Below are 20,099 nucleotides of genomic sequence, written 5' to 3' on the forward strand. Positions count from 1 at the left end.
AAAGAGTTTGGTTCTTGGACATGTCAGCTATATAAGTGCTTGGTGGCACACCACAAAGTTTATGCTGTGCATGCAGAGAGCGCGAAGCTAATTAGCTTGTTAATGTCTGAGTTACAGGAACTGAATGGCTCAAAGGGGAATGTTCCAACCATCAGACCTGAAAAGCATCCAAGCACTGAGAGTTCAAATCCAACCATTGGCAGAAATCTGAAATTATTAAAGGAGGCATCTGATTCTATCAAAGGTTTTGTTTTGAGGAAAAGTAGTCAGAGTACAGCAGAATATTCAGAAGGTGCTGAAACTGTTTTTGAAACAAAAATAAATTACATATGCAGATGTTTTCTGGGAGGGGAAAGTGATGGGGTGGAAGAGATTTGGGAATGGGGGGGGAAAGGATTTAGAGTGCAGCAAGGAGAGGGGGATTATGGAGAGGGGTTGGGACTCTGGGAAGTGAGAATCCCCAATATGGGGGACTTAACCTCTTGTGGGCGTCAGCATTTCTCCTTGCCCCACCTCTGTGAGCTGGGGTCTAGATGGTCCTGTCCCTCAGTGGATCTCTGAGCCCCTCTCCTTGCCTCTATATAAGCCAATATTTTGGGAGGGAAAGGCTGAAGGTCATGCAGATTTAAATATCTGAATTCCAGAAAATGAGTAGTTAAGCTACACGTCCACCCTATGTGGGGTGGGGAGGGCTGGCTAGAGTGTGCGGAGGAGGGGTGAACTGGGAGGGCCTGGCACATGGCTGGGGTGGCCTGGCAGAAACAATGGCAGGAGTGTCCCAGCTAGGGTGGGCAGTGGGAGTGAGGGGTCTATCTCAGTGTGCAACTCAGGCCACATAGCCAAGGTAGTTTGTGGCTCTCTAGTAAACTGCTCTATAATGAGTGTACACAGTAGCATAGGGCAGAAGACAGCAAGGAGGAACTTCTTATATGGTAATAGCGTCTAGAGTGTCAACTACTGGCTTAATGAAACCGAAAGGTGAACTGGAATTGAGGATGGGCTGCATGGTGCGGGAGGAGATACAGAAGAAGACACACACATCAGTCTTCTCTCAGTTGCTTAAAGTTATTGTAACTGCCATGTAATAAAACTGTCAAGGTTTTGGGACGTGAACTGTGGATGAGTTTCACTGTTCCTGTTAACAATTACACATTGTAATGCTTAACCATTATCCCTTTTTCACTCAAACAAAATGTACAGGATGGGGGAGGAGCATTGAGGAATCACATAGCAACAGTGTGGACTGGGACTATTACTTAGCTTTGTCCCTGGCCTGCTGGATGACCTAGGACAAGTCATTTCACCTCTCTGTGCCTTTGTTTCCCATCTGTAAAATGGGGACAATGATGTAAAATTCTTTGTGACATAGTCATGAAAATCACTATATTAAATTACTCCTGAGGGAATTCTGCGTCACTACACGTGCGCAGAATTCATGTCCTCTGCAGATTTTTTTGCTTCGCCACAGAAACATGATTTTCTGATGGGGAAGCAAAGGAAGCCGCAAAAGCAGTCATGTACCGCTTCCCAACAGCACAGGTGTGTGGTTTTGGGTGTCCAGAGCAGCCAGAGGAGAAGTAAATCACTGGGGGGAGGGGATGGGATGGGGCACCCCGACCAGTGGCTCCTGCCCTGTGCCAGGCTCAGGTGCTAGTCCCAGCTGGGCTGGGGAGGATGGGACTTCCTCTTCTCCTGCAAGGAGTTGCCAGGGCTGAGTCAGACCCCCCACCCCCTACGAAACCTCTCCAGCTGCAGGAAGCTCTGTACCCTCCCCCCCCCCCCCGCCGCTTCCGGTTCCCATCACTCCTCAGCCGTAGGAACTGCTCCCCTATCCACCCAACCCCCGTGCATCTGGACCCACCTCATGCCCAGATCATCCTGCCTATCTGCCCCCCCCAGCACTCGAACTCCCCCCCCCCCCAACAAAACCCACATGCACCTGGATCACCCTGACTTGACCCCCAACTGACCCCACTGAGCCGCACCGTGCCAGCACCTGGACACCCTCCCACCCACCGCTGAGCCCTCCAAACCCAGACTACCTCTGCTGAGCCCCAACCACCTTCACCTGGACTCCCCTGAGAGTCCCTTTGCTTCTGCACTCAGAACCCACCCCCCAACGAGGTTCATCCAGATCCCCCCCACACTATCCACCAAGCTGCACCCAGATAGCCCTGCACAGAACTCTCGCACACCACACCTGGATCTCCCCACACTATGCCCCTTCACACTTGGATCCTGCTGGGCTGAGCCTGCCTGACTAGTGTGCTTGGCATGGAGGGACAGGGCCCTGGGGTGTTTCTGGGGCAGTCCTGGTCCTGCGCTGTCAGGTGTAGCCTCACTGCCAAGTCCATGTCCGGGGGCAGGGGAGGGGCAGCCGGTTTGCATGGCGATCTCCCACCTCTGTGCAGTTAGTGGCCTGTGCTCCCCACTGCCATGCTGGAGCCTCCACATTTATTTATTCTCAAATAAAATTTGTAGAATTTTGCAGAACTTTAAAATATTGTATGCCCAACTTTTATTTTTTTGGCACAGAATTCCCTGTGGAGTAGTGATAAAGCTAAGACTTTTTGATTATTATCTCGCCACAGTAGCAAATCTGCTGCAAACTAAGTGAGAACTACAACTGCTTAAATGACCACTGACTCCTACCAACAAACATTTCTCTTTCTGTTTAAAAAGCTAGTAAATTCAATGGCAGAAAACGTCGTTAATACAGAGTTAAGGTTGCTGGGTGATAGGTTGTGCTCTTTCAGAACATTCAGCAAAACTCAACCTTCTGAAACCTGAGTACTCATAACTGCAGCTGAGGTCAATAGAAGCTCTGTCCTGAACATATGAATTTCTATAAAATGTCAAATAAGGTTTCTCAAATAGGGTACCCAAAATTAGTTGATACTTCTGACAATATTGGCTTTAATGTCAGTGCCTCAGTTCCCTGTGTATAAAATAGGAATAATACCTCCTTATTCCACAAGGTTGTAATGAAAATAAATTCACATTTATTAAGGCATTATGATGAAAGAATTTCCAATGAGGAAATTAATATTTCTATATTCAGAGAGGAGTTTGGATAGCATGCAGTAAATAATGCTACACTCTGAGTGATGAGGATAAAAGAAAATATTGAATAGTTTTCCATTCAGTAAGCACGTCCTTTCTGTTCATTGAATGAGGCAGCAGTCCTGTGAAATAAATAGAATGTGATCATGTAATTAAAGACTATATCATAATACATATACATAAGGAGGCCAAATTAAAGTTGCAGGGGTAACCTTAATTCTGATATTTTGTTGCTTTTGAGTGCTTGACCTTTTGCAACCTGAACATTCTTTTTACATGTCTTTTTTAATCTCATTTTCTAATTCTAAAATTGTAAAAAAGATATTTTAAAAAATGTCATCATGTGGAAACATATTGACTCTCATATGGGCCTTCAGCAATGTTGGAATCTTTAGATCCACCACACTGTTCTCTAACACTGGGGGTAATGGAATAACTTGTAGCAGTAGAATGCTGTTTTATGTATGTACCCTGTTACTAAAGTGGGCTGGAGATGCACGATTTTCCAGTGGGTTTCACAGCTGTTTTCTAGACAGCAAAAAAAAGTTGAGACTCGGGAATAGTACATTCAAGTCCAGATTCTGCAGGGGTGCTCTAGTAGTAGTAGATCTTTTGCTCCTTTTTCTATCCCCTCTTCACCCAGCTTCTCCCTCTCTCCTTTTGCCCCTGTCCCAAGGGCAGTTCCTGCCCTGTTTCTGGCCACCTCCCACCCCTCTCCCATCTTCCCTGCCCTTCACTGAGAGCACAGGAAAGACGATGTCCCTTCTCTTAGTTCCTGTGCCCAGTGCCACAATGGCTTCTGGCAACTGGGAGGAGCAATTGCAGGATAAGTCCTGCATAGCCCCTATTATCCCTGGATGGGGCATACTCACGTATTCTGTGGGAATTATACATGTCCAGTCCGCGAGGTCTGTTGGGGCTATGGGGGGATGGAGCACATGAAATCATACAATTTAGCTTTCAAGCTCTAATGGGTTTCTATTGATCATGTATAAATTGTAAATTTTTTCCAAAGGTTTGTGACATAGCCAAATTTGGGTGAATCTTTGTGAGGATAACAAAAACTGCTTCCCTGACAAATGCTACCCCCTGCCAAATTTAACGTCCCTGTTCCATGGCATGGCAATGTTAGAGCTTCTTGATGAATTGTTGTAAGATTTTTTTTAACATGGTCAAAATATTTTTTCACTACTTTGTTCTCAGACGCAGCTGAGCTGTTTTAGCTGAAACTTAAAAAAAAAGTTCCAATCCAGATGATCTAAGTTTGGGAAAGTTATAAGTAACTGAAAACAGGGTCTTATAATGGAAAGTGTCAAGCAACTTTATCTATAGGCATCACTATCTGCACCCTGCCTATAATTGCGTTTCATCTTGAGCTACTTGACTCCTATTAGCTCAAGATATGGCAGCTTTCAATTCTGATGGCAAAAAGTTACAATACAATATTTTCATTTCAAAATGCTTTGAAAACTACTATGACTTAAAACCTTTTACACTGCCCTCTAGAAAGTCATTGGTTGTGACATTTAATTTTAAGACTGCTTCTCTCCCTGTGTTTTAACCTAGTGGTTGAAATCCGCTGGGGAACAAACTCATAGTTCCTAGTTATTGTTCTAAAGCACAGAGGCAGGATGTTCTCGGTTAAAGATCTTTAAATCTGGAACTTCCTTGCTTAACACATTCACTCCCCCCACAGTCTTCAGAGTCCAAGTTTCTTGACCTACGTAAAGTTACCTATTTTTCCAAATTGGAAGTGGGGGTGCCAGCCTTATTACCTACTGAAAATGCATGCTTCAATGTTTCTTGATCAATTATCTCCAACATAGTCTCTTTAACTAAAAACCTTGCCATGCATGTTTTTTCTGTGGGTTGTATATAATTGGAAATAAGCGGGACTAGTGTGATAAAAAGACTATCATTTGGTATGATAAAGTATTTTTAAATGCACAACTGAGTAAAGTTGTCAGTTAAGATGTGTTCTCAATTTTTGGAGTCATTGATTAAATGAAGCTATGAGTTTTGTAGGATGAATGTGCCAAGGTTTTTGATGTTTTCTAGGGTGATATGTGGAACTCAAAGTTCTGTTGGCCTCCTAACATAGCATTCTTTCTATTGTATGTTTAAGTATAAACTTGGCATTGTTTCTAGGCTTTCTTAACATTGTGGATTTTATCACTGATTGATAAGTCTTTACACTTTAAATCCATGTTAATGTTTTTACTTGGAAATTCTATGACTGTATCTCTGGCATTTTGGGCTCTCACAGTGGGCTCAAAATTATTGAACTCAATACAGGGGTAACAGGATGAAATTTAATGGTCTGTGATATACAGGAGGTCAGACTAGATGATCTAATGTTTCCACCTGGTGTTAGACACTATAAATCTATGGGTGGAAAGGGAAAAGGGGGAAGGAAAGGTACAAAATAGATTATTGGAATTATAACCACTTTGAGAGAACCTACACTTCAAAAATATATTGGTATCTGTATCCTCGGTGTAAACAATTATAATAATCTGTAATAAAAGAAGAACAACAGAATAACTATACTATTAAATATTATTAAAAGTTTTAAAATGTTTTGCTTGGTAGTATTTTAGCTCTGTGTGTACCCCAAAAGAAGAAATCTGCAGAGGCAAAAGAAAAACTTATGGTATGTTTAGAGAGAAGAAACTACCTGAACATGAGTGCTGAGTAGTACTCTTTCTAGATTTACAGTAGAGTCCTTCACCCATTCCCTGGGATCCGCAAGGCTAAAATAATATTTGTCAATCAAAAAGATATTCAGTATTTAAAGATCTGACCACCTTATATACTCCTTGAGGCATATATATTTTTTATTTCATACATCAGTGAAACTTGTATAATTTTCTTCTAAGCTAAAGAATCATGCTTACACAATATGGGAGTCTCCGGAGGATGCTATCTACAGAGGGTTTATTCTTCTGCTTGCATCCATTTTTGTCTCCAGCTCTGTCATTTCAGATGTTTCCATTTCATGTCTCTTGTGTCCTTTCGTCTTCCTCTTTGTTTGTGTTCCTTCTTCATTTTTGTTTTAAATTACTAGTCTATGCTGACTATAACCCATATGCTGTGGCAGGAGTATGCAACGACCATGGCAAGACATATGCACTGTATGCGATCACTGTACATCGGAGAAATCCAACTAGTGAAGAGATATGGAAAACGTATCGTCGCTACAGTGACTTCCATGACTTCCACATGAGGATAACTGAACAGGTAACGGATCCTATAGAGACTGCTTAATCTTATGAGTATATCTTTGAAAGGCATGGTTGTGTCTTAGCAGCTATCACATTGTTTAGAATTGGCTACTAAAAGTTTATATTAATATAACTTTGTCACTTGTGTGGCCTTAATTCAGGGGTGGCCAAACTTTTTGGCCCAAAGAACACATCTGGGAATAGAAATAGTATGGACAGGCCAGGAATGCCCATGAAATTGAGGTTGGGGTGCGGAAGGGGGGGAGGACTCTGCTTGGGGCTGCAGGCTCCAGGGTGGGGCCAGAAATGAGGAGTTCAGGGTGTGGGCAGGGGGTGTGTGTGTGAGGGCTTCGGCTGGGAGTGCGGGCTCTGGGGTGGGGCTGGGGATGAGGGGTTTGGGGTTCAGGAGGGTGCTCCAGGCTGGGATCGAGGGGTTTGGAGGGCAGGAAGGGGCTCAGGGTTGGGGTCCGGGAAGGGCTCAGGGGTGCAGGCTCTGGGTGGCGTTTACCTCAAGAGGCTCCCTGAAGCAGCGGCCATGTTCCCACTCTGCCCCATCCGCAGGCGCCACCCCTGCAGCTCCCATAGGCCGCAGTTCCCGGCCAATGGGAGCTGCAGGAGTGGTGCTTGAGGTGGGGAGAAGCATGCAGAGCGGAGCCCCCTGACTGCCCCTACACGTAGGAGCTGGAGCAGGGCCATGCCACTGCTTCTGGGAGCCACATGGAGCAGCCCCCGACCCTTTTCCCCAGCTGGAGTGCTGGAGTGGGGTAAGCCCCAGACCCCTTTGTGTAGAGGAGCATCACTGTTGGGGGAGTTCAGGCAAAAACATGGGGTGAACACAGAAAGGTGCATAGCTCAGTGACTGTGTTCCCGCAGCCATTCTTTCACATAGCACCAGTTTCATTAACAGCTTGTCATAAATATAAAGGGAAGGGTAAACCCCTTTGAAATCCCTCCTGGCCAGGGGAAAGCTCCTCTCACCTGTAAAGGGTTAAGAAGCTAAAGGTAACCTCGCTGGCACCTGACCAAAATGACCAATGAGGAGACAAGATACTTTCAAAAGCTGGGAGGAGGGAGAGAAACAAAGGGTCTGTGTCTGTCTGTATGCTGGTCTTTGCCAGGGACAGAACAGGAATGGAGTCTTAGAACTTTTAGTAAGTAATCTAGCTAGGTATGTGTTAGATTATGATTTCTTTAAATGGCTGAGAAAAGAATTGTGCTGAATAGAATAACTATTTCTGTCTGTGCATCTTTTTTGTAACTTAAGGTTTTGCCTAGAGGGGTTCGCTATGTTTTTGAATCTAATTACCCTGTAAGATATCTACCATCCTGATTTTACAGGGGGGATTTCTTTATTTCTATTTACTTCTATTTTTTATTAAAAGTCTTCTTGTAAAAACTGAATGCTTTTTCATTGTTCTCAGATCCAAGGGTTTGGGTCTGTGGTCACCTATGCAAATTGGTGAGGCTTTTTATCCAACATTTCCCAGGAAAGGGGGGGTGCAAGTGTTGGGAGGATTGTTCATTGTTCTTAAGATCCAAGGGTCTGGGTCTGTAGTCACCTAGGCAAATTGGTGAGGCTTTTTACCAAACCTGGTCCAGGAAGTGGGGTGCAAGGTTTTGGGAAGTATTTTGGGGGGAAAGACGCATCCAAACAGCTCTTCCCCAGTAACCAGTATTAGTTTGGTGGTGGTAGCGGCCATTCCAAGGATAACGGGTGTAATATTTTGTACCTTGGGGAAGTTTTTGACCTAAGCTGGTAAAGATAAGCTTAGGAGGTTTTTCATGCAGGTCCCCACATCTGTACCCTAGAGTTCAGAGTGGGGGAGGAACCTTGACATGGTGGCACAGTGGTGGGATTAACCTGAAATCATTTTGAGATCCAGTTGAGATTTTTTGAACTAGAAATACAGATTTTAAAAAGGAATTTTTAGGAAGTCCAGAAAGCAGCTTTGAAACTGAAAGCAGCTTGGTTTCTCTCTGCTTTGTGGCCAAGCAGAGACAAAAGGGGATTATCTTGTGAATTGCAGGTTTTCTTTGCCTGGAGGCAGGGTACTTAACTCCTGCAGGGAAATTCACAGTCTTCCAACCCAGAGGTTTTTTTTTCTTTTCTTCCTAAAAGTAAATAGGGGGTGTGTGTTCTACCCATTTGCTTTTTCTTTGGGCTGGGTAAGCAGGTTTCCAAGTAGTTGGAGGTTTTTTGCTTTAATTTGGGCCCAGAGCAGAGACAAGGGAATTGTCTCTTTCTGTAGGCTGACAATCACTATCAGAGAATAGGTATTCTATTCCAGCACAGCAAAATTTTACAGCCAAGTTTTGTTTGTTTATTTCTAAACCTCGGGTGTAAAGTTAGTTAAAAACAGAGAGGTTAGAATGACCAAATCCTCAGCTCGACTACAGCTCGAATTAGCCAAATTTCAGGCTGAGGAAAGACAAAGGGAACATGAAAGACAGATAGAACTCATGCGGCTGAAGAAGGAACAAGAAAGGGAGGCAGAACAACACCAAGCGGCTGCTCACAGGAGAGCTATGGAAGCGAGGGACAAAGAACTGGAGGAGAAGGAAAAAGAGAGGAAGTATGTGGAGGAGATGGAGAAGATAAAGGCTCAGCAGAATATCCCAACAAACCCTAGTAATCCTTCTCCAAGTACCACTTCCCATCCCAGAAAGTTCCCCACCTACAAGGCAGGCGATGATACTGAGGCCTTCCTAGAAAACTTCGAAAGGGCCTGCCTTGGGTACAACATCTCTACTGACCAATACATGGTAGAGCTGAGGCCGCAGCTCAGTGGACCCTTAGCTGAGGTGGCAGCTGAAATGCCTAAAGAACACATGAACAAGTATGAACTGTTTAAATCCAAGGCGAGAGTCAGAATGGGGATAACACCCGAGCAGTCTCGTCGGAGGTTCAGAGCCCTAAGGTGGAAAGCAGACATGTCATTTACCCGACATGCCTACCACATTGTGAAACATTGGGATGCCTGGATATCAGGAGCAAGTGTTGAATCTCCAGTAAATTTGCCCTTCCTAATGCAAATGGAACAATTCTTAGAGGGTGTTCCTGAGGAAATAGAAAGATACATCCTAGATGGGAAACCCAAAACTGTAATTGAGGCAGGAGAGATTGGAGCCAGATGGGTGGAGGTGGCAGAGAAGAAGAAAACTGGTCGCAGTTGGAGCGGAGACCAGAAGGGACCACCCCAGACCACACCCTATTACCGGGGGCCGCCCAAAGCCCCACCTACCTCCCAAAGAACCCTCCAGACCCCTTATCGTCCCACCACCCCGTTCTCCAGCAACCCTCCTCGCCCCAGTGACCCGTCAGCTGGACGATGTTTTAAGTGTAACGAGCTGGGGCATGTAAAGGCCAACTGCCCCAAGAACCCCAACAGATTACAGTTCATTGCACCGGAATCACACCAGAGGTCCACAGGCCCAGATACCTCCCAGATACCCTTGGAGCGGAGGGAAACTGTGAGTGTGGGCAGGAAGAAGGTCACCGCGTGGAGGGACACCGGAGCACAAGTGTCAGCTATCCATGCTTCCTTAGTGGACCCCAATTTAATCAACCCAGAGATCCAAGTGACGATTCAACCCTTCAAGTCCAACTCTTTCAATTTGCCTACAGCCAAGTTGCATGTCCAGTACAAGGGCTGGTCAGGAATGTGGACTTTTGCAGTCTATGATGATTATCCCATCCCCATGCTGTTGGGGGAAGACTTGGCCAATCATGTGAAGCAGGCCAAGAGGGTGGGAATGTTCACCCGCAGCCAGGCTAAACAAGCCGTGAGGCCTAGCTCTGTTCCGGAAACTTCTATCAGGACCCGGTCAGAGGTGATGGACCCGGACCCCAGGCCAATGTCTGCAACAGCAGTAGTGGATCCAGTCCCAGAGACCCAGACGGAACCAGTCCCAGAACTGGAACCAGCCAAACAACCAACACCAGACCCCGTGCCAGCACTGAATCCAGTACTTGCAACCTCAACACCAGAGGGCTCCACCGAACCTGAACTGGCAGCAGCCGATAACCCTACACAAGAGGCTCAGCCGGAGCCTGAATCCCAACATAGTGCACCAGCGGAGAGCGGTTCACAGTCAACAGAAACAGCTCCATCCCCTATATCGCTTCCAGAGGGACCAAGCCTAGGTCCACAATCCCATGAGGAACTGATGTCTCCAGCATCAAGGGAACAGTTCCAGACCGAACAGGAAGCAGATGAAAGCCTCCAGAGAGCTTGGACGGCGGCACGGAGCAACCCACCGCCTCTCAGCTCTTCTAATCGATCCAGGTTTGTTATAGAAAGAGGACTTTTATACAAGGAAACTCTTTCTGGTGGACACCAGGAAGACTGGCATCCTCAGAGACAGTTGGTAGTTCCAACTAAATACCAGGCCAAGCTCTTGAGCTTAGCCCACGATCACCCTAGTGGCCATGCTGGGGTGAACAGGACCAAAGACCGTTTGGGGGGGGTCATTCCACTGGGAGGGAATGGGCAAGGATGTTTCTACCTATGTCCAGTCTTGTGAGGTGTGCCAAAGAGTGGGAAAACCCCAAGACCAGGTCAAAGCCCCTCTACAACCACTCCCCATCATTGAAGTTCCATTTCAGCGAGTAGCTGTGGATATTCTGGGTCCTTTTCCGAAAAAGACACCCAGAGGAAAGCAGTACATACTGACTTTCATGGATTTTGCCACCCGATGGCCGGAAGCAGTAGCTCTAAGCAACACCAGGGCTAAAAGTGTGTGCCAGGCACTAGCAGACATTTTTGCCAGGGTAGGTTGGCCCTCCGACATCCTCACAGATGCAGGGACTAATTTCCTGGCAGGAACTATGAAAAACCTTTGGGAAGCTCATGGGGTAAATCACTTGGTTGCCACTCCTTACCATCATCAAACAAATGGCATGGTGGAGAAGTTTAATGGAACTTTGGGGGCCATGATACGTAAATTTGTAAATGAGCACTCCAATGATTGGGACCTAGTGTTGCAGCAGTTGCTCTTTGCCTACAGAGCTGTACCACATCCCAGTTTAGGGTTTTCCCCATTTGAACTTGTATATGGCCGTGAGGTTAAGGGGCCATTGCAGTTGGTGAAGCAGCAATGGGAGGGATTTACACCGTCTCCAGGAACTAACATTCTGGACTTCGTAACCAACCTACAAAACACCCTCCGAACCTCTTTAGCCCTTGCTAGAGAAAACTTACAGGATGCTCAAAAAGAGCAAAAAGCCTGGTATGATAAACATGCCAGAGAGCGTTCCTTCAAAGTAGGAGACCAGGTCCTGGTCTTAAAGGCGCTCCAGGCCCATAAAATGGAAGCATCATGGGAAGGGCCATTCATGGTCCAGGAGCGCCTGGGAGCTGTTAATTATCTCATAGCATTCCCCACCTCCAACCGAAAGCCTAAGGTGTACCATATTAATTCTCTAAAGCCCTTTTATTCCAGAGAATTAAAGGTTTGTCAGTTTACAGCCCAGGGAGGAGACGACGCTGAGTGGCCTGAAGGTGTTTACTACGAAGGGAAATGTGCTGGTGGTGTGGAAGAGGTGAACCTCTCCATGACCCTTGGGCGTATGCAGCGACAGCAGATCCAGGAGCTGTGCACTAGCTACGCGCCAATGTTCTCAGCCACCCCAGGACTGACTGAACGGGCATACCACTCCATTGACACAGGTAATGCTCACCCAATTAGGGTCCAGCCTTACCGGGTGTCTCCTCAAGCTAAAACTGCTATAGAACGGGAGATCCAGGATATGTTACAGATGGGTGTAATCCGCCCCTCTGAAAGTGCATGGGCATCTCCAGTGGTTCTAGTTCCCAAACCAGATGGGGAAATACGTTTTTGCGTGGACTACCGTAAGCTAAATGCTGTAACTCGCCCAGACAACTATTCAATGCCACGCACAGATGAACTATTAGAGAAACTGGGACGGGCCCAGTTCATCTCTACCTTGGACTTAAGCAAGGGGTACTGGCAGGTACCGCTAGATGAATCTGCCAAGGAAAGGTCAGCCTTCATCACACATCTCGGGCTGTATGAATTTAATGTACTCCCTTTCGGGCTGCGAAATGCACCCGCCACTTTCCAAAGACTTGTAGATGGTCTCCTAGCGGGATTAGGAGAATATGCAGTCGCCTACCTTGACGATGTGGCCATATTTTCGGATTCCTGGGCAGACCACCTGGAACATCTACAAAAAGTCCTTGAGCGCATAAGGGAGGCAGGACTAACTGTTAAGGCTAAGAAGTGTCAAATAGGCCTAAACAGAGTGACTTACCTTGGACACCAGGTGGGTCAAGGAACTATCAGCCCCCTACAGGCCAAAGTGGATGCTATCCAAAAGTGGCCTGTCCCAAAGTCAAAGAAACAGGTTCAATCCTTCTTCGGCTTGGCCGGTTATTACAGACGATTTGTACCGCACTACAGCCAAATCGCCGCCCCACTGACAGACCTAACCAAAAAGAAACAGCCAAATGCTGTTCAGTGGACCGGAAAGTGTCAGAAGGCCTTTAACAAGCTTAAAGCGACACTCATGTCTGACCCTGTACTAAGGGCCCCAGACTTTGACAAACCGTTCCTAGTAACCATAGATGCATCTGAGCGTGGTGTGGGAGCAGTTTTAATGCAGAAAGGACCTGATCAAGAATTCCACCCTGTAGTGTTTCTCAGCAAAAAACTGTCTGAGAGGGAAAGCAACTGGTCAGTCACTGAAAAAGAATGTTACGCCATTGTCTACGCTCTGGAAAAGCTACGCCCATATGTTTGGGGACGGCGTTTCCACCTGCAAACCGACCATGTTGCACTGAAATGGCTTCACACCGTCAAGGAAACTAACAAAAAACTTCTTCAGTGGAGTTTAGCTCTCCAAGATTTTGATTTCGACGTCCAACACATCTCAGGAGCTTCTAACAAAGTGGCTGATGCACTCTCCCGTGAAAGTTTCCCAGAATCAACTGGTTAAAATCGTCCTTGAGATGTGGAAAATATTGTTAGTCTTTATGTACTTGGTAGTATATTTAGAGATGCATGTGTCTTATTAACTCTGTTTTTCCTAGAGCTCCAGGAAGAAATCCCAGCCAGTGTTTCACCCTAGCTGAGATTTGGGGGGCGTGTCATAAATATAAAGGGAAGGGTAAACCCCTTTGAAATCCCTCCTGGCCAGGGGAAAGCTCCTCTCACCTGTAAAGGGTTAAGAAGCTAAAGGTAACCTCGCTGGCACCTGACCAAAATGACCAATGAGGAGACAAGATACTTTCAAAAGCTGGGAGGAGGGAGAGAAACAAAGGGTCTGTGTCTGTCTGTATGCTGGTCTTTGCCAGGGACAGAACAGGAATGGAGTCTTAGAACTTTTAGTAAGTAATCTAGCTAGGTATGTGTTAGATTATGATTTCTTTAAATGGCTGAGAAAAGAATTGTGCTGAATAGAATAACTATTTCTGTCTGTGCATCTTTTTTGTAACTTAAGGTTTTGCCTAGAGGGGTTCGCTATGTTTTTGAATCTAATTACCCTGTAAGATATCTACCATCCTGATTTTACAGGGGGGATTTCTTTATTTCTATTTACTTCTATTTTTTATTAAAAGTCTTCTTGTAAAAACTGAATGCTTTTTCATTGTTCTCAGATCCAAGGGTTTGGGTCTGTGGTCACCTATGCAAATTGGTGAGGCTTTTTATCCAACATTTCCCAGGAAAGGGGGGGTGCAAGTGTTGGGAGGATTGTTCATTGTTCTTAAGATCCAAGGGTCTGGGTCTGTAGTCACCTAGGCAAATTGGTGAGGCTTTTTACCAAACCTTGTCCAGGAAGTGGGGTGCAAGGTTTTGGGAAGTATTTTGGGGGGAAAGACGCGTCCAAACAGCTCTTCCCCAGTAACCAGTATTAGTTTGGTGGTGGTAGCGGCCATTCCAAGGATAACGGGTGTAATATTTTGTACCTTGGGGAAGTTTTTGACCTAAGCTGGTAAAGATAAGCTTAGGAGGTTTTTCATGCAGGTCCCCACATCTGTACCCTAGAGTTCAGAGTGGGGGAGGAACCTTGACACAGCTCTATAAACCAATTAGTTGCACATTAAGGGCAAGGTTCACCAGTGCACTTTGGCTGTTTGACCTGTGCACCAGAAGAGAGCAATCTGTCCATAAGTTAAAATAAAATAAAAAAATTAAATGGTTAGTACTTATGTTCAAATCATTAGAAATATTAATGAGTAGCGTTCTGTTTCTTTGTTTAATGTTCATACATGAAACTTACAATGATTTTTAAAAAGGAAATACCAAGACAAAAAGCTATTGTTAAAATGGAGTTAAAGTTAAGAGTATTAGTCACTTAAGGGCAAAAAACATTACAGGGTTACTGTAATTAACTGAAACCCAAGTGTTGCAAACCCAGGAAATTCAGAATTAAGGTTTCATTTAAGAGATTCATATCCACATGCTACGGTGTGGAAATTACAAATAAGGCAAATTCTATCCTGTAGTCTCCCAGTAGACTAAAACACAGCCAGCTAATGTGGCTAGCCTGCATCTTAATGAAACTTTTCAATAATATTACATTAACCCAACTGAACTGATATGATTGAAAATTTCCCCCTTTTATGCCTGTTATGATAGTGCTTTAAAGGTCATAAGAATAAGCAATATCAAGTGTATCACCATGAGTGGTGTAAGACAATATTGTTCATACCTGGGGGGTAAAATCAGTCTAGTTTGGGCAGAGATGTCTGCTTTGGTTTTGGTAAAGTGTATATGCTGTGTTAGGATTTACACAGGTCAGTTTAGGATGATTATATTATTTGGATTACTGTAGGGCATAGGAGCCCTAGACCCAATGTACCAGATGCTGTACGAACAAAGAACACAAATGAAGGAATTTGCATATTAAATCCACAGTCCACCTTGCTTTCAACTCTCCTCTTACCATATCATAAAATCGTAGAATTTTAGGGCTGGAAAGGACTTTAAGCAGTCCCCTAGTCTAGCCCCCTAAGCTAAGACAGGACCAAGAAACCTATACTGTCTCTGATAGGTGTCTGCCCAACCGGTTCTTAAAAACTTCCAGTCATGGGGATTCCACAGCCTCCCTTGGAAGCCTCTTCCAGAGCTTAACTACCCTTACCGTAGAAAGATTTTCCTAATATATAACCAGAATCTCTCTTGCTGCAGATTAATCCCATTAATTCTTGTCCTGCTTTCAGTAGACAGGGAAAGCAATTGATCACAGTCCTCAATATATGCTGGTTCTCCTTTTTAATGTATGTGACCAGGATTTATCATCGAATTTGGTCCGCTGGTTAGACCATTAGCTTCCCCGGCCTGGGCTGGGTACTGATTGGGAGCGCAACATGAACGCTGATCCATGCCCCCCCCAATATGTTGGTAGCATATTGCAAAACTTATTCTATAGCATGAACACCATTTCCCTAGCTTGTCAGGCAAAACAAGTGTTCATCAAGTAGGACTATTGAAAACTGTTGAAAATTGTATTAGATAATGAATTTCAGTTATTTGAATTGATGTGCTCTTGTGTAATATATAACTGCATTTTCTCATGATTAATATGAAGAAAGATTTGCACTGAGCCTTATACTTGCATATTTTTAAAAATAAAATAGGTTTTTGTATATTAGTGATTGAAGCCTTTGTATTTGGTCAAGTAAAGAGAAGCTTTTTATAGGTATGTTTAGAATTAACCACCAAAAGAATAATGAAAAAAAATTTATCTTCAGAAAGATTTGGTTGACCTGTTTTAATTTTTCTATGGAAAGTTAAGTAATGTTCACAGTAGAAGTGTAGTCGGTGTGGAACAGTTCTTTAGTTCATTTGTTGTATTTGTCACAGAGCTTAAGAAATAAAAACTGAGCTTGGGAAATGGGCCATTTAGGTTTTTAAGTGAAATGCTAAGGATCTGTGAGGTCTAGGAAGGGGACAGCTGTTGGCAGTTCTATATACTATTAGACAATCTGCCTTTTATTGCTTTGCCTGTATTCTCATACTCTTAACCCCCATAAAATAAAAGAGAAAAATGCAGACTTGTAATTCACCAGCTGGTACAAAGTAGAACCTGTTCACATGAATAAGTGTTAACAACACAATACTTTTAAAGGAGTCAAATGCTTTTGAACCACATCTTAGTAGCGGTTGAGATTATTGACTATATAAATCCTTTAACTACTCTAAACTGTTGCTCTGTAACATATGTTTACTCTATTTTTTGGTAATAGAAGTGTAAATAGGTTTGAATACTCTGAGAGTTATCTGTGACCATGTTCTTATAGGGTCAAAATAACATTTTTAAATGGAAATGGCCAACTTCTTGAAAAGTAAGCATATATCAACCGATAAGCTCGATGCTTATCGGTTTCAGTTAACGATTAAACTCGGCTGCCGGCCCCACATGCTTGGGGTCCCAGCTGCTGGGACTCCACGTAAAACATGGGGATGCTGCAGCAGCCTCCCTCACCTGTAGTTCCCTGGTTAAATGTTTAATCGATATAATTTTAATAGGTTACAGAGTTACTTTTTTTACATGCTATTTACATCCCTAATATACACATACATATACTGTACACATACCATTTATATTTAATAATTTGTATATGCACATTAAATATTTTTTTAGATTATAAAAACTATTATCAGAGTTGGACAACTCTGACTAGCAGGGGATATAGAATAATATATTTCAGTATATCAATTCTGCACTCCTTCCTCTCTGCAGGATTAATATCTATTTAAAAAAAAAAAAAAGACATATCACACCCTGAAATCCATGAAGGTGAAACAGCTGTGTTAGGTCTCTTACATCAGTGGGTAAAGATGTGTAGTTGTTGTTGGCCCCATGCTGATAAAATGTATTCTAGAAAAGTGTAGTTTGTACATATAGACACACAGATTAAAAGCCCTGTGGAAGTCAGTGGTAGCCTTTCCATTCACTTCAGTGGGTTTTGCCTTAGGTTCTAGATCGATCACCATAGTTTGTGCTACAGTTTAAAGCAACAATATTGACACTTACAAATTCTTTATTGAGTTTCTTGAAGCTGCAGATAAATACCTATAAAATGTAATTATGGAAGTGTGTACAGAACAGGCTGTAAACCTCAGTTCAACGTTATTGTGTATTAAAGTTAGCTAACAAATCTTGCTCTTTCACAGAGTATTTCATTAGCCTGCATATCTTCCAATTGTGTAAACTATAAATATTTGCATACTGTGGCCTTTCTTTTGAATCCACTTTTTAACCTTTTATAAATAATGCATTATCTTTTGGTGTTTGCAAGATCTAAAATCTTGAATCTACAGATTTAAAAAGCAACACTACCATGTATTACCACACAGTGAGATTTGCTATTCTAGCCATTTGGAGAAAAAGAGATATTTTAGATGCCGTTGTGTGGTAAGTAACTTGTTAGTACCCATGATGTTGATGTATCTCCTGTGCTCTTCAATATGGGAGTATGCGACAGTGGTGTTTGAACGAGAGTTCTATTACATCTATCCTCTTACACTAGTGTAAGGTTCTTAAAGGACTTTGCAACAGTGGCATAAGCTAAAGCAGCCCCTCAGGTGTTCTCACTTGTGCAGGGGCTGCCAATGCTAGATCAAGGATCCATAGCTAGTGACTTACAGCCCACCTACACCCTGATTCACAAGCACAGCTTGTACATGCAGGAAACCTAGTCCTGTGGTTTTTGCCTTTTTATATTTAATTTTTAGCTAGCAGGAAGAACCATCACATTATTAATAGAGACTCTCTAAAAATAAATAACATCCAGAGCTGGGGTTTAATAGTGAGGAAGAAGTAAAGCTTTAATTATCCTGAGACAGTTAGTCTCCTCTGTAGTGCAATGGTTTTAGCTGATTCAGGGAAGGGGTACTTTACACTTCCCTGTGGTAGCTTTGAATTAGGCCCAATATTTTATTATAAATAAGAGCCCAGAAATGAGTCATAAGTATTTGAGCCTTCATAAAGGAGGGTTGGTAACTCTTATTTTTCTTCAACTTTCACAAAGCTGGCTTGTGGCATTGGTTTCAGACTGAGCAACCCACCCTAGAAGCAAGGGGCAGAAGATTTGTAGTGGGTGGCTGTGTAAGACAGGAAGTGGGAGCTCAAAGTTCTTCTGCTACTGAAACCAGCTTCTCTGGGTGCATTAATAAGAATATCATCTTCGACCAATAGGGATGTAGAAACTAAAGATTAGCACTACCTTTTGTAGGATTGCAGAAACTCAGCACTTGATCGTGACCTTGAACTTTGCTTTAGCTGTGTAATTAACTTTTTTTGTGATGATAGTTTGTGTCTGTTTGAAATGTAAAGAAGTTGTGAATTGGAAAGTTGCTGTACATGAGATACAAATTTATAAAGATGTCTTTGTTATAAAAAAGTGCTTAAAGCTCTGATATTATTTTAAAACAGTTTGTCGGACTATAAGATAGTATAGATATTTACTTTTTAGTGCTTTTTTTTAGGTTGACCTTCTGTTAGCATTTTTTGTTTTCTGACCTTGGTGTTGCATCTTGAAAATACTATAGGGTTGCTTCCAGTTTCTAGAAGTTAGTATTTTAATGAATTCTGAGACATGCCATTGAAACCAACTAACCATGCTTGATAGTCTATCTTCCACTTCTAGGGCTTCTGATTAGTATAGTTTTAACAGGATATTTTGTGTCTGTCTCTCTAGTAGTCTTCCTATGTGACGCGCATTTTTAGAGTGAACTAGACTTAAAGCCAAAAGGGAAAATGGTTCTACACAGCTCTTCCTACACATTGTAATTAATTTAGAGCTGTGGAAACCTTGCAGGGTTTGGTGGTCTTCACAGACTCAACCCTGGAGTTCACACTGCAGGAACTGGAAATGAACCAACCCTCCCCTGTTTGATTGGACTTCACACATCCTGAGAACAGTCGTTCCCTCACTCCCACAGGTGGTTCTTAACTAAATTCCACTTACCCCTTCAGAAGACACAGGTTCCTACCAGTCTCTTAGATGTTTCTAGTAGAAAATCTGGGCTTGCTGAGCATGAAGAGCACTGTCTGAGTCTTCAGGTTCTATTTTTACAACCTTAAATATTCTAGGGTATTGCCATGGGAAGACACTATCTCCCTAAAATACAAGGTCTCTCTGGAGGGTCTAAAAAACCCCTCCTCCATATAAAGCAGTGGGACAGAAAAGCACTTTAGCCTCTCCAATATGTGCTGCTACCCTAAGCCCAAGGGCATATAATGGCCTCTGAGGTTTAGTGCGATAACTAAGGGTAACTCTGATTCCCAGAATTCAGATGCCAAGAATTTGAGACTTGATTGCCTAGCATATGAATGCTAGAGAAACTGTGGATTCCTTTGCAAGTGTGCTGTGATGTGCCTATCTTGCTCTGCGTTTAATGTGACAGTGGTCACTTTCAGGTCTGGGGGTGTTTCACTTTTCTAACTGGTGTTGCTCCCCCAAAGATACAGTATGCAGTCAGCCATGTGACATCCCAAAAGATCTTGGCATAGGTCCAGACAATTAAAGAATGGAAGCAGCAGTAGTAGGAAGGAGGCCACTTCCCCAGAAGACTACAGTGGTAAGCAAGGCCTCTGAGGACTTGTGGAGAATGGCAGCAAGCTGGCTGACTTGGAGAGGAGGCAGGAGGACGTTTTGAAGGGGTTTGCAGATGCTCCCAATGTGCAATATTCTATGTGAATATTTTGTACAGTTCTAATTTAAAAATAAGTGGTTGCATCAAGTTGACACGTTATGCAGGAGTTCAGAATAGATGATATAATGGATCCTTCTGGCCTTCCAATCTATTTTTTTTTTTTAAAATCACAATAAAAAATATTTT

At 43.5% G+C, this 20,099-nt stretch overlaps 1 protein-coding gene across 2 annotated transcripts in view; it reads left to right on the top strand.

The window, feature by feature from the left end:
* SNX13 (sorting nexin 13) overlaps nt 1-20,099 on the top strand; it is a 167,960-nt gene that overhangs the window by 118,767 nt on the left and 29,094 nt on the right. For both annotated transcript variants that reach the window (XM_075125821.1, XM_048838325.2), the window contains exon 18: nt 6,164-6,303. In XM_075125821.1, the coding sequence (XP_074981922.1) occupies nt 6,164-6,303 (140 nt within the window). The remainder of the gene's footprint in view (nt 1-6,163; nt 6,304-20,099) is intronic.

Source organism: Caretta caretta, chromosome 2 (genome assembly GCF_965140235.1).
Source record: "Caretta caretta isolate rCarCar2 chromosome 2, rCarCar1.hap1, whole genome shotgun sequence".
In the NCBI taxonomy this organism is placed as follows: Eukaryota; Metazoa; Chordata; order Testudines; family Cheloniidae; genus Caretta; species Caretta caretta.